Source organism: Odocoileus virginianus, chromosome 27 (assembly GCF_023699985.2).
Source record: "Odocoileus virginianus isolate 20LAN1187 ecotype Illinois chromosome 27, Ovbor_1.2, whole genome shotgun sequence".
Classification (NCBI taxonomy): Eukaryota; Metazoa; Chordata; class Mammalia; order Artiodactyla; family Cervidae; genus Odocoileus; species Odocoileus virginianus.
The window spans coordinates 7,259,399-7,274,599 of record NC_069700.1 but is presented as its reverse complement, the minus strand read 5'-3'; the positions used below and the strand labels follow the sequence as shown (position 1 = coordinate 7,274,599).

At 37.1% G+C, this 15,201-nt stretch overlaps 1 protein-coding gene across 1 annotated transcript in view; it reads left to right on the top strand.

Annotated features, from left to right (window-relative positions):
• The window catches only part of RANBP9 (RAN binding protein 9), a 68,913-nt gene that overhangs the window by 28,675 nt on the left and 25,037 nt on the right, over positions 1 to 15,201 (top strand). Inside the window, exons 3-5 of the mRNA XM_020903675.2 lie at positions 7,563 to 7,615; positions 8,533 to 8,700; positions 12,867 to 12,889. Coding sequence (XP_020759334.2) covers positions 7,563 to 7,615; positions 8,533 to 8,700; positions 12,867 to 12,889 — 244 coding nt within the window. The remainder of the gene's footprint in view (positions 1 to 7,562; positions 7,616 to 8,532; positions 8,701 to 12,866; positions 12,890 to 15,201) is intronic.

Below are 15,201 nucleotides of genomic sequence, written 5' to 3'. Positions count from 1 at the left end.
CCGCCCAGCCAGCCATCTTATTTTCTAACGCATTTCGAAGTAAGCAGACTTAACGCCTAATGATTATGGCATGCATAGATAGCGTTAACTAGAATTTGGTACTTGCTTACTGCTCTTTTTAAAATTATCATAAAAGTTACGTACTGTGAAGTCTGAAGTGTACCTTTTGATGAGTAGAAGTGTTTCCTCCTCCACTTTCCCAGTTAGACCCTGTCCTCACTGTCTCAGAAGAGCCATTGTTTTCGTTTTGCCTGTTCCAGAACTTCATATACAGGCATACTTTGGAGAAATTGCAGGTTCAGTTTCAGACCACTACAGTAAAGCAAATATCACAGTAAAGCAAGTCACATGAATTTTTTGGTTTCCCAGTGCAAATGAGTTATGTTAACATTATACTATCAGCTGTTCATGGTGCAGTAGCATCATGTCAGAAAAAAAAGTATATCCCTTAATTTAAAAGTACTTAATTGTCAGAAATGCTAATAATAGTGGAAATGGTTGAGATATTACAAGAATTCCCAAGACGTGATAGAGACGCAAAGTGAGCAGGTGCTGCTCGAAAATCGGTGCTGATGGACCTTGGTTTTTTTAAAGCTGTATCTGTGAAGCTGAGTAAAATGAGGTATGTCTGCAAAAGGGGTCATACAGCAGACTCTTTTGTAGGATTTCTTTGATTCAAGATTACATTTTTTAGGTCATCCATGTTGTGTATATCAGTAATTCATTTTCCATTTTATTTCTGAGTAGAACATACCACAGTTTGTGAATCCGTTCACTTGTTGATAGATACGTAGGCTGTTTCAGTTTTTTCTCTTTTGTGAAGAAAGTTCTTAGGAGCATGGTTATACACATTTCTAGGTGCACATGTTGCCCTCCTTTCTCTTCTGAGTGGAACCGCAGGGTCTGGGGGTAAGCACGCACTCAGACTTAAGTTGCCAGCCACATTCCAAAGGAGTTGTGCCATCTTACATTCCCACCAGCAGTGGCTGACAGTTCTTATTGTACCGAATTCTTGGCAGTACTGGTGTGGGCAGTCTGAAATTTTAACCATTCTGCCGGATGTATAGTGGTACCTCAGTGTGGTTTTAATTTCCCTTTTGTCGTGACTAATAGTCACTACAGTGTAGCAGTTTCACGTGCTTCTTGTTCATTTGCAGTTTTCTGCGATATTTTCTGAAATGTCTATTCAGATCTTTTGTTCATTTATAAAAATTAGATTGTCTTGTGTCTTTGGGGCAGAGTTTAATTTTGCTGATGTCTGACTTATGAGTTTGTTATTTTATGGTTCTTGCTTTCTGTGTCCGAATAGGTATTTGCTTTATCCCCATGTAAGTAAGATACTTCTACATGTTTTCTTTTAGAAGCTTTATACATTTAATCTTTGTGTTTAGGACTGTGATCCATTTTCAGTTGAGTTTTATGTATTGTGTGAGGTAGAGATTAATGTTTAGTTTTCCAAATGGATATCAGTTCTATCACTGTTGATAGAAAAACCTTCCTTACTCTTTTGGACTATTTTGGCACCCTTGTAAAAATTTTAAGTGATTGTGTAAGTGTGGAACTCTTTTGGGTCTCTTTCTGAATCCGTTGCGTTGATTTGTTTGTTGATCCTTAATGCCAGTACCACACTGTCCTGATTACTTAGGTTTATGTCAGGTGAATCTTGAGGTCAAATGATGTAAGTCCGATGTCTGTATTCTTTTTCATACTTTCTTTTGGATATTTTAGATCCTATTTATTTCAAACGTTAGAATCAGCCTGTCAGTTTTATAGAAACCTCCTAGCATGAGTATAATTTGGATTGCATTGACTCTGGAGATCAATTTGGAGAGAATTGTAGCCTTAATAATATTGAGTCTTCTAGTCCATAAATGTGATGTATCTCTCCGTTTATTTACATCTTCTTTAATTTCCCCATCATTGTTTGGTAATTTTCAGCTGAAAAATTCTACATGTCTTTTGTTCACTTCTTAAATGTTTTATACTTTCTGGTGCTATCGTAGATGTAATTGTTTTTAAAATTTTATTTTCTTAGTATTTGCTGCCAGTATATACAAATACAATAGATATTTTTATATAGTAACTCTGTATTGTGCAGCTGTATTAAATTCACTTATTAACTTTACCGATTATTTTGTATTTATCTTTTGTTAAAGTAATGTTATTTACAAATAAAGTCAGATTTATTTCTTCCCCTTTTTCTTGAATAGGATGTTTTTATTAGATGAATATATTTATGTCTATATTTAGCTTTTAGCAATAAGCTATGCTGAACTCTAAAAATGTCATACCATTAATTTATGCAATTTTTTTTAGTCAAACTAACCATTCATTTATTCATTCATTTGAAAATGTGCATTGAGCCGCCTCCTCTGTGCCAGGCCTCCACTCTGCACAGAGAATAAAATGTCAATGGTCACAGTAACACAGTCCTTGTTATAAGTTTGGCACAGCTCTGGGTTGTTCCTTGCGTATGAAAGCCAATGAGACAGGTTTCGTCATTACCAGCATGAAATTGACAATATTTTTTCAGTAAGTTTAATGACATTTCATAATTTTCTTTGCTAATTGTTATTTCTTTGTCTCATGCATTTCCTTGTGGTTTCACTGGGCTTCCTACTGAAGTCTGTTCTCAAATAGTTCTTTCGTGAGCACTTGTGGATAGTAGAATATTAGTTTTATTATGCCATAGAATACCTTATTTTGCCCTCATTCTTGGATGATGCTTTACTTGGGATTAAGTTCTGGGTTGACAGGTCTTTACTCTCAATACTTTGTGCCATTGTTTACTGTCATCAGCTGTTGCTGGAAAGAAGTCAGCTGTCATTTTAATCGTCATTCCTTCTGACATGATCTGCCTTTCTCTTTGGAAGCTTTTAGGATTTCGTTTGTTATCGATAGTCTGTAGTGTGGTTGTGTGTGAATCTGTTTTTATCTTTCTCAGTGTGTGTGATGTGCACTTTCAGTTTACCAAAATATTTTTTACTTGTGGCAAATCACTAGCTAAACTATCTCAGTAAATACTGGTGTTCCACTGTAGTTTTTAATAATGGTGTTTCCATTTTTTTTCTTTAACATAATCCTAAATTATGTTATGTGTTTTTTTAAATGCTTTTTTTAAAATCATACTCTCCATTGATTGATGTCTTCTAGAATGAATTCATGTTCCAGTTGTGTATTTCGTTGGTCTTATATGCCTTTTGGGGGGCTTCCTATGTAGCTCAGCTGGTTAAGAACCTGCCTGCAATGCAGGGGACTCGGTTGGATTCCTGGGCTGGGGAGTTCCCCTGGAGAAGGTGTAGGCCGCCCACTCCCGTGTTCGAGTCTGCCTGCACAAGAATATACAATGGAGAAAAGACATTGGGAAAACTGGTCAACCAGTTGTAAAAGAATGAAACTGAAACACCTTCTAACACCATACACAAAAATAAACTCAAAATGGATTAAAGATCTAAATGTAAGACCAGAAACTATAAAACTCCTAGAGGAAAACAGGCAAAACACTCTCTGACATAAACCACAGTAGGATCTTCTATGACCTACCTCCCAGAGTAATGGAAAGGAAAGCAAAAATAAATGAGACTTAATTAAACTTAAAAAGTTTTGCACAACGAAGGAAACTATAAGTATGTTGAAAAGACAGCCTTCAGAATGGGAGAAAATAATAGCAAATGAAGCAACTGACAAAGAATTAATCTCAAAAATATACAAGCAGCTCATGCAGCTCAATTCCAGAAAAATAAATGACCCAATCAAAAAAATGGGCCAAAGAACTAAACAGACATTTCTCCAAAGAAGACATACAGATGGCTAGCAAACACATGAAAAGATGCTCAACATCACTCATTATCAGAGAAATGCAAATCAAAACCACAATGAGGTACCATCTCACGCCGGTCAGAATGGCTACTATCAAAAAGCCTACAAACAGTAAATGCTGGAGAGGGTGTGGGTGGGAATTCCCACCACACTGTTGGTGGGAATGCAAACTAGTACAGCCACTATGGAGAACAGTGTGGAGATTCCTGGAAAAGCTGGAAATAGAACTACCATATGACCCAGCAATCCCACTGCTGGGCATACACATTGAATTGAGAGACACGTGCACCCCAATGTTCATCGCAGCACTGTTTATAATAGCCAGGACATGGAAGCAACCTAGATGCCCGTCGGCAGACGAATGGATAAGGAAGCTGTGGTACATATACACCATGGAATATTACTCAGCTATTAAAAAGAATGTATTTGATTCAGTTCTAATGAGGTGGATGAAACTGGAGCCCATTATACAGAGTGAAGTAAGCCAGAAAGAAAAATACCAATATAGTATATTAACGCATATACATGGAATTTAGAAAGATGGTAACGATGACCCTATATGCGGGACAGCAAAAGAAACACAGATGTAAGAACAGACTTGTGGACTCTGTGGGAGAAGGCGAGGGTGGGATGATTTGAGAGAACAGCATTGGAACATGTATATTACCAAACATGAAACAGATCGCCAGCCCAGGTTGGATGCGTGAGACAGGCTGCTCAAGGCTGGTGCACTGGGATGACTCTGAGGGGTGAAATGTGGAGGGAGGTGGGAGGGGGAATAGGAATGGGGAACCCATGGCTGATTCACGTGAATATATGGCAAAAACCACTACAGTATTGTAAAGTAATTAGCCTCCAATTAAAATAAATAAATAAACTTTTTTAAAAAAAGAATCTGCCTGCAATGTGGGCGACCTGGATTCAATCCCTGGGTTGGAAAGATCCCCTGGAGGAGGGCATGACAACCCAGTCCAGTACTCTTGCCTGGAGAATTCCCATGGACAGAGGAGCCTGGCAGGCTACAGTCCATGGGGTCGCAAAAAGTCAGACACAATTAAGCATGGCACATTTTTGGTGTGTTTTAGAATTTTGTTTTTGTGGCATTATTTTAATTAGGAAGGTAAACATTTTCCTTCATTTTGTTTATCTAGTCTATACTTTTCTCTTTATTACAGTTTATAGTTGCTTTCTGACTCCTGGGCCCCCATTCAAAAGCCAGGTCTACATTAGGGTTTCCAGGTTCTTTGTTCAGGGTGAGTGTTGCAGGCTGAGTCACAGATGGAGTCAGTAACTTTGTCCAGCTCTTAGCTAAGAGGCTGTTCCTTCTCCCTCCCCCTTAACTAGGCCACAGTGTCAGATGAGCTTTAGCCAAGGCCGTGGGTGGTATCTGTGCTTTCTTCCCTTCAGGAGGGGGAGCATCTTCCCGGTGGGCTTTAAGCAGTGAGCAGGGCTGGTGATCCATGGTGGAACCTTGTTAGCCCTTGGTGTCTCAGGAGGACGCCTCCCGTTCTTGGGTGTCCCTGGGCCCAGAGCCGTCCCTGCTTATTTTGTGTTTCTTCTGGCAGGGTCTCTTGTAACTTACTACTTTCTTTAAACATAAATAATCACATTGTATGCCGTATTTGGAACAGAGGGGCTGAATCAGAACACCAGCTTAATGAGTCTTGACTAGACATCCAATATGTTTCTTCATGTTTTGTCATTGTGGTGTCCCTTGACATGTAACTCTTGTTGGTCATATTGCACTTGTGAATTCCATTATTTGTGAATGTTACTATCTAGTAGGACAGACACTAAGTTATTTTTTATTTAACTTTGTCTTGATCAAAATTCTCTGTTTTTTCTTATGAACTTTAAAATCACCTTTTCTAGTTTTAAAAAGATAGACTCATTTGGAGTCTTATCTTGAACCTCAGTACACATACATATTGATTTTAGAAAGATTGCTATTCCTATGCTGTTATGTTATCCAGATACTAAAATACTGATTTATTATCACTTTTAAGATACTGTTTTTGAGCTTTACTTGAGCTCTTTACTCCTATTTTGTATACATGCATGGTAAATCACTTTAGTTGTGTCTGACTCTTTGCGACCCTATGGACTGTAACCCACCAGGCTCCTTTTCCATTGGATTCTCCAGACAAGAACACTAGAGTGGGTTTGCCATTTCCTTCTCCAGGGAATATTCCCGACCCAGGGATCAAACCCGTGTCTCTTAAGTCTCCTGCATTGGCGGGCAGATTCTTTACCACCAGCATCATCTGGGAAGCCCCCGTCCTTAATGATACCCCTGTTTTATAGTGTTTGTAGTTATTATGATTGGTATCTATAGATTCTACTTCCTTTCTCTAGCTGATTATTACTAGAAAAGAAATTAAAATATTTTTCTTACATTGAGTCATTTTCCCAAAGTGTGTTAATTGCTCAGTTGTGTCTAGCTCTTTGCGACCCCATGGACTGTAGCCTGTCAGGCTCCTCTATCCATGAAGTTGTCCAGGCAAGAATACTGGAGTGGGTGTCTATTACCTTCTCCAGGGGATCTTAAATTTTCCCAAAATACCTAGTTAATTCTAAAAATGTATAGTGTATTCCATAGTTTCTGAGGTATATAATCAGAGCAACTACAATTAATATAATTTTATATCTTGTAATATTTTTAGTTGTTATCTAGTTCTCTTATTGAACTAAAACCTTTAAAACAATGTTTAACAATTGTAGGCATCTCTATGCCTGATTTTATTGGAAATGACTTAAGTGTTTCACTGTTGAATACCTTGCTTGTTGTATTAGATTTGGCAAAAACTGTGTCTTATTTAGGTACTTCCCTTTTATGTTTATTTGAGTTTTTATTAGGAGTGGTAGCTAAATTCATCAAATACCATTTTAAATCTTGATACAATCACAGTTAGCAATTTAATTGTTAACTAATGGATTCAGTTTGCTTTTTTAGTTTTTCTTTTTTGCATCAATACTTGTAAATGAATTTCTTTATACTTTTTATAAAAGTATACTTTTTATACTTTTTTGTACTTTACACTTCAAAGAAATTTCTATTACATTATATTTTTAACTACTTTTATCAGATATGATTAATATTTTTAAAGTTTTTAAAATGAATTGCATACCTTAATGATAACCTTTTGCTCTAGTATTTCTTTTGTAGAGATAATTTTGTTCTCGTGTTTTATACATTAATAATTAAGGCTTTCATGTTTAAGTCCATATTGTCAATTTGCCTAAATATTTTTGGAAAACCAATACATGGTTACCCTGTAGCACATACTTTTTAGGATATTTAGGTATTGCAGATGCTTTTTCTGAATTGGATATTTTTTTCAAATATGTCTCCATGTCTTTGTTTAGGGGAGGGGAGGAACTAGATTTTTACTGTGTCCTTTTAAAAGCCACATGCCCCTCTGTACTTTTTGTTAGAATTCTTAATTCCAAATATCTATGTGTAGATAAGTTGGAAAGATTTTTATAATTGTAAGAATACATAAGTAATTCTTTGGGTATGTTTATGAATGATAGCTATAGGACTTTACTGTGAGTCTGGGTTGTTGTTGCTTAATATTGCCCTTTTTTTGCTTTTTCATGAATTCTAAGAATTTTTTTGTAGCTACCCTATGCGTTTCATCTTGGGCTTAATTCTGATAATGTTTGAGAGTGTTTGGTAATTTATACATATATGTAACTCTAATCACCAGCTTTTCTTTCTTCCTTGTTTTTTTTTTAAACAGTTACATGGGAATTGGTCTTTCTGCTCAAGGTGTGAACATGAATAGACTACCAGGTATACTTGTAATTGAATTACAGTACAGTCTTATGGCTAACTCTGGCTAAAAATGTCAAGTAGTAACTTGAGATAGTTAAGTACGTTAATCTTCTATATTTTTAATCACTTAATGAGCTCAGAGTTGAAGCTAATGGTTTTAATAAACTTTATGCTATTTTCCAAAATATGCCATGCTTTGTTTTGCTTTGCTTGTTTTGTTTTGTTTGTTGGTGTTTTGAACATCTAGTACATAGTGATATCAACTACTTTAGCTGTTTTCATGTGGTTGGTTCTGTCCTTCCCAACACATTCCTGACTTTTACCCCATTTTCAGTTGTTTAATACTCTGGGTGGGTATCTAGGCTGATATTAAAAGTAAACTAAGGAGAAAAAAAGCAAAGTAAGGAAGGTGTGAAACACAATGGTAGGCTGTTCTCCTAAAACCATTAATTGTACCAAAGTGATTCTTCGATTATATTTTCTGATGTTCTGTTTACTAATGTTAAAAATTAACTTTAGAGGAAACTGCTTGAAAATTGAAAGAAAAATCTTGCGTGTTATTTTAAACTCTGTGTGTGTTTAAACCAAATCAAAGCAAAATTCCTTTGGTCTATTAGCAAAGGAAGTATGCATGGAGACTGCGTCTTGCTGTTTGTTTGCTTTTTCTGTTAAGAGTCCTCTCTGTTTAAGACATAGTTTAGCATTCTGTGTGGCAGATTTATTTTTGTTAATGTTGTAAGCAGTGTTTTAATACAGAATTTATGTACTGTGATTGTTGAGAATTTAAATGTACTCTTGGGAATTTTACCTTTGTAAAGGTGAAATTTACAGAAATTGTACTATTCTTGCTTGTCTTTTTATAAATTTACTGGATAGTTCTAGTATTGGGGGAACCTTACTTTTCACTGTAAATATACTGAAACTTTCTCTTTTAGGCTGGGATAAACATTCATATGGTTACCATGGTGATGATGGACATTCATTTTGTTCTTCTGGAACGGGACAACCTTATGGACCAACTTTTACAACTGGTGATGTCATTGGCTGTTGTGTTAACCTTATCAACAACACCTGCTTCTACACCAAGAATGGACATAGTTTAGGTACTAAAATAACCAGATGTTATGGTTATTGTACTTATAACATGGTAGTAATGTTTATTATGTAATTCTCCTTTATGAGTAGATGCTTCTGGAAATTATTTCTTTGCTTTTTCTAGGTAGAAGTTGAGAAAATGGTGAAAATTTAAATCTGAAGTATTATGTAATGGGCACATATTCAGTTAAAAATCTTAATTTTTTACTTTGAAGGCCACATTGTATCACACCTGTGAGACTAACTAGAAGTAACTGCATGCTCAGATATTTATTCTAGTAGTGGAAATGCTACATGTTTTCTGCTTTGCTTTGAATAAAGCCCTTCACAGTATGATCCAGTTTTCTAGACACCGGGTGCCGAGAAAAAAGCTGTCGGTTTTTAGTATAACATGAGGGTGATGACAGAGCATGGAAAAGCTTAATGCTCCCAGCGAAATGAGGGGAATTGGCATACTGAAAAATCAGGTCTACTGACAAAAAATTAACAAAGATTGTAACTACAAGCTAGTTCTGCAAAAGGGAGCAGAGCTAAAATGAGCAAAGGACAACAAAACTTCTAAAAGACAGCTGGCAAATAAATAGATTAGTGAAAACATGAGCAAATCGCTCCTTTGTAAGACCAACAGGAAATTAGGGGTTTTGGTTGAATATCTGTACTACTTCAGATTTAATACTATTATGCTCCCTTTTCTTAGATTTTTTTTGTCTTTGTTTTGTATTAAAGCAAGTATAAAGGATAGCAAGGTTGATGCTTTTAAAAAAGTTTCAGATTTTTAGCTGTTTAAAACATTCTTGATTTATAGCAGGTTATTTCTGATGAGATAAAGTGAAAGAAGGCATAAACTAATCCCAAAGGCAGAAAATTCAGTTTGCTTATAAACAGTATTTAAAAATTAAACTGCAGATAGTATGCTTAGACATATAATAAATATTCTTTAATGCAAAAACTGTTCTGTAATTTAGTAGTAGAGAATTCTAAATTTTGGGCTACGTTGGTAATAGTTATTTGGGCTTTTTTAGTGTCTCGACATACTCCTTATTAATGTTACTGTCTTAGCCATAGTTACATTTGGCTTAAAACTTTCCCTTCTGATTATTACTGTTGATTCTGAAGTCCTATGCTGGCTAACTTAAAAGCTCTCACAAGTCCACAGAGATTCTTAACATTCTTTTCAGTACAAGACCGTTGATAAAGGATGCCATGTATAGTGTGTGTATTTGTGATCTGATTGTTATTGGCAGACTGGTTTCCAGAAGGAGACAGCCCTTTTAGTTTATTTGTTGTTGCTCTTCAGGCTCTGTCTGGCTTGTCAAAGCAGTTAACTGGGATAGTCTTCATTGGCTTGGCTGCTTGAGGTATTTAAGATCTTAAACCGGAAGTCTGCCTTTAGGTAGGACCTTTGGTTCAGTAATGCAAAGATGACATGTTTAAAACCAAAATGAATCTTTTTATAGTTTGCAAACTTTATTTCAGAGAAGAAATTTTATTTTGGGACTTGAGAAGATCATAGATGATGTGATATTATTTTTTTTCCTATTAGATTTTCACATGCATTTACACTGAGATTTTCTCTTGTGTGAGGAAGCGGTTTTTAAAATATGTTGAGGTCGTTCATTGAATCCCAAAGTTGTGTCCAGCTGTTTGTGACCCCATGAACCACAGCACGTGAGATGCTGTTTAAGAACAAGGGTACTTGATGGAATCACATTCTAAAATTGTCAGTTTGAAACAGTTGGCATTATTCATTCATAAACCTAATAGGTATTTATCAAGCACATGGAGAGTCAGGATAACAGTGGTCAGTATGGGAGTTCAGTTGTCTGGGTTTATCTCCTGGCTCAGGCTTGTGACCTCATGCGAATTACTTAAACGTTTCTATTTCTTAAACATTCAGATCATAAAACCAGATCACTATAACATGTACCTTGCTAAGGTTGCTAGGGCAAACTGAAGTGATGCATGTGAAGTTAAGTGATTGCCATACACTTAGTGAATACTCAGTAAATGTTGTTTATTGTCATTTGCCAGACTCTGGCCGAGGTGCTGGGGATGTGGTGAGCAAAAATTATTCCACTGGAGCAGAAATCAGCAAACTGTGATGGCCCATGGGCTAGATCAGTGTCTGCTTTCTAAGTAAAGTTTCATTGAAACACAGTCACCACAACCCCCACCTCCTGTTCATTTATTTTCTATAATGGCTGCTGTCCTGATGCAGAATTAAGTAGTTGAAACAAGCCTAGAGAGCTGAAAATATTTACCTTCTGACCCTTTACAGAGTAATGTGTTTCTCTCCTGACCAGACTCTAGCATCTAGAAGATAAAATCTTACTCAGTTCCTCTCCCCTTGTATTTCGCAGAGTGGATAATTTCTGCCCCAAAGCTTGGTACATCCTTAGTTTCTGTCTCATGGAGGTTTTCAAAATGTATATTTACTTACCATATAAAGAGAAGTGAAAAGAGTTTTGAGAAAATAATTAAAGGAGAAACATTTCAGTATGCAAGTTAATTCATTTGAATTTTTTAATTTTGTTATCATTCTTCAGTTGACAATTACTTTACTAAAAGTCTCTTGATAATCAGATTAGGAAATTGAGAAAAAATTGTTTTCTGTGTAAAATTTATATTTGTTCAGCTTGTTAAAGTGCCATTTTTGTGGTCTGAATATGTATAGGTTGTATTTAATATATTTGACAGTGTTCAAAAGTGTTATTCTATAGAATTAAGTTGGATATTTCATTAGAGATCTTGGTAAAGTGAGAAAGGAGCTCAGTAATTACTGACAAAGGGGAAATTTTGCTTAAATGATATAAATTTAGACAGTCTTTATCAATAGACATTTTTGAGGGAAACTGATTAGGCTGCTGTTTTATGAAAGGTGGTAAAATTATATATGGTCGTGTTTTATTTATTCTTGCTATTTTCTTTGTTCTTTTTAGTTTTCTGAAATTTTTAGGATAAATTCTCACATTTGTTTAGCCCACAATCACTTTACTGTTTATTAATTAAACTAAAGGTAATCTGAATGTTTCCACTTTTGACAAGTTAACATGAGTTTGCTGGTTTTTAAAAGTCATAAAAACAGTTGTAATTACAAAGCACTATTTTTACGTTTATTTCAAGGCATGTATAGTCGAGATTTATAGTCCGTTTGCCTTTTGACCTTATTACTTTAATGAGTAGAGTCAGATGGTTGTGTTTTCTGGCGGCACAGCAGCAGTGTAGAGCCGCAGACTCAGCTGGGAGGAGACCGTGAAGAAGCAGAAGGGCCCCCGTTTTCCCAGGGGGAGATCACCGCCGTAGATGGAGGGGTGCCGGCTTGGTTTTGTTTTGTCCTAATGTTTGTTTAAACTGAAGAGTTGCGATCAGCCAACTCACCAGCACCACCCCCCCATTATTATAGAGCTCAGTCTTTTTAAACTTATGACTGAGGTCCTATAGAAATAATCAGGTTTGTTTATTATCTTATTTTCAGCTAAGTAATTTATTTGAATAGTTAAAGGACGATTATGACATCACTTTGGGATGTTGCCATTGTTCAAATGTATTTGGTACATAACTGTTGAAATTACTGTCAGAGGGCATTTAAAAGAAATCCTCAACTGTATCTTTGTCCTTTGAAGGAGGAATTAATTTTGTTTTCTAGAGTGATCAAAACTTTGAGAATTTATTTTTATGAGAATTTTTTTAAGTAAACAAAGCGATTATATTTTCTATTCACCCCTTTTTATAACAGAAAATCTTTCTTTTCTCTCAAAATTATTTAAAAGCTAAGTCTAGGTAAGGAAGATTTAGATAACAAGGCCAGATAAAGCAGCTTAGGTGTCAGTCGAAATTAAATGTAATTATTTTGCAACCAGTGTTCTTTTGTGGTTCCTCACATAGCTTTGACTATATATCTGAACCATTTCGGAAATCCTGGAGGCAACAACCATACCCCAGAAATAAAATTGGCGTGTACCTAACAAGGGTCATGAGTTTGAAATAGGATGGCATTCACTCAGACCTGTATTAGTGTTATAGAGAGAAAAATTAGTCATGTTATTTTATATTTAGCTTTTTAATTTTTTTCTTCATTTGCTGTATTTTCCCTTCATTTTGGTGAGAAATTCAGCTTGTCATCATACTCTGTCTTTGAAAAACAACTTCTAATGCCATTTTCTCTTCCTTTTAGGTATTGCTTTCACCGACTTACCGGTAAGACATAATTTCTTGTAAAAGTAGTTTTGTATTTTTAATTAAAAGAAGCATGTAGAACTAGTACTACTCACATTTAAAATGCAGTCTTATTGGTAATAAGCTTATAAGCCACACTGCACATAGACCAGAGCTTTTTTGAGCTGCCATTGGTGTGGGCCATCGGAAATGAAGCCCACAGTTGCACTGGGCACCGCTGCCCAGGGAACTTAGCTGTGGCTCAGAACTAAATCAGAAATGGTTATTTAGAAGACACTTTTTAGTGTCACTGTGGATTCATTTGAAATATGTTTCTTTTTTATTGTTGGGCTTTTTAATAAGTGGCTGTCATTTACTAATTCACCATCTATTGATGCCACTCTGTGGCGAGTTCTGTGCTTGCTTTTTATTCAGCAAAACTCTAGATGGAGGTCTCTGTCCTCTCGGAGTATTCAAGTTGAGGAACTTAGAGAATAAATAATGCATTAAAAATAATTCTAAAAATTTAAATAACTTTTAAAGGAAGAAAAACAGTAGCACTTGAGAGTACCAAAGACGGAACCCAGGTGGTAGAATTTGCTCACCACTGTTCAAGGCAGTTGTCGAGCAGAAACTTGGGAGGAAGCGGGGATGCGGAGAACAGGAACGTCGCAGGCAGAGGGGGCACTGAGGGGCTGGCACTCAGGCAGGAGCGCGTGGGGCATGTCTGAAGAGCGTGAGGGAGGTCGAGAGGCTGAGGCGGTCGGAGCCGGGTCGGAAGCGAGGATACGGAGAGCAAGAACGTCGCAGGCAGAGGGGGCACTGAGGGGCTGGCACTCAGGCAGGAGCGCGTGGGGCATGTCTGAGGAGCGTGAGGGAGGTCGAGAGGCTGAGCGGTCGGAGCCGGGTCAGACCCGAGGATGGTGGGTGCGTAGATCACCTCGGTCTCGAGGGACATTGTGAGCACCTGGGCGTTTACTCTGAATGAAGCACACTGACCTTGCAGAGTGTTAGCTATTACGATACACGGGGATGACGAACAGACGGCAGTTGGGGGGAGACAGAAACAAGCCGACTGTGAAGGGCTGTTGCAGAAACTCCTGGAGATGGTGGTGACTCAGCATCTAGAGACATAAGGAGTGGTTTGATTCTAGACACCTTACATCCCAAATCTAAGCCTCTATCAGTTGTAATATGCATCATATATAGCCCTAAAGGGAGTGGGGACTAATAAGCTCTGATACAGTGCTTTCTTATCATTTAGAACTGATATTCACTGATCTCTTCAGATATTTAAATCTATTAATAAATTTTTGATTGGTATCACTTATTGTATGCCTGAAACAGGACGTTAAGAAGCAGCGACCAGTGAGTGAGGCAGGAGGAGGACTAAGAATTGGGTGTCCTTCAGAGCCAACTGAAGAAGATCTATCCAGAAGGATGGAGAAGTCAGCGTGTCAGATGCCACTGTGATGTATCACATCACACGGGCTGAGAATTGACCAGCGGGTTTATTGTGCAGTTTAGCAGGGTGTTTGCTTGCTGTTGAGAGTGATACAATAGCAAGAAAAACAGGAGATGTTGTATATCCAGAGGAAAAGTAGCCTGATCCTGCCCTTGAATGGACAGGGGGGTGATCCTGTGGGTGAGTGGAAAGGAGAGGCTTTCGAGAAGTGTCTGGTGGGGGCAGGTACAAGGGCCCGAGTAGCTCAGTGTTGTTGGAGAGGTTTTGCCCAGATTCTCCATGTCACATGAGTTTGGTGGAAGGGCATATGTAGCTGGTTTGATTTTTTTTTTTTTCCTTCCCCCATTTTTTGTGGCACTAAGCAAGTAAAATCAACTCATCACTTAGCAGATTTTGTTCCTCACTGATAGACAGTGGTGATCGTTTGAAAAAGGCGTCGCTAGTTGTAGATATGTTGACTGTTTGGGGTTGTCTTCTGATTATTTTTGGTCCCATTTTAGAATCACCAGTTACATTTTTTGCCTTGTCTGTAATTAGCCAAGGGTGATGTCCATCTGTGCAGCAGTGGGTAAAGTGGTGGTTAGGGTGGTGGTTGTAAGTTTTCTGTTAATAACACAGTGGTTCTGAGAGCTCTTTATTTTTGTAACTGTGAGATCTTCTGGGACTTCCACACACAACATATCATTCTTCTACTTAAAAAGGAAAGAAAAAAAAAAAAGAAGAAAAAAAAAAGGAAAGAAAAAGTTAGTCTTTCTCTTAGAGTCCCCACCACCTGTGATCCTTCACTAGCCAGTCATAGCAGTCAGCCTCCGTGGAGGGGATGTTTACAGAAAAAAAGCTTACCTATTATGGAACCAGGGGGTGCTTTACATCTCTGAAAACTGGAAAT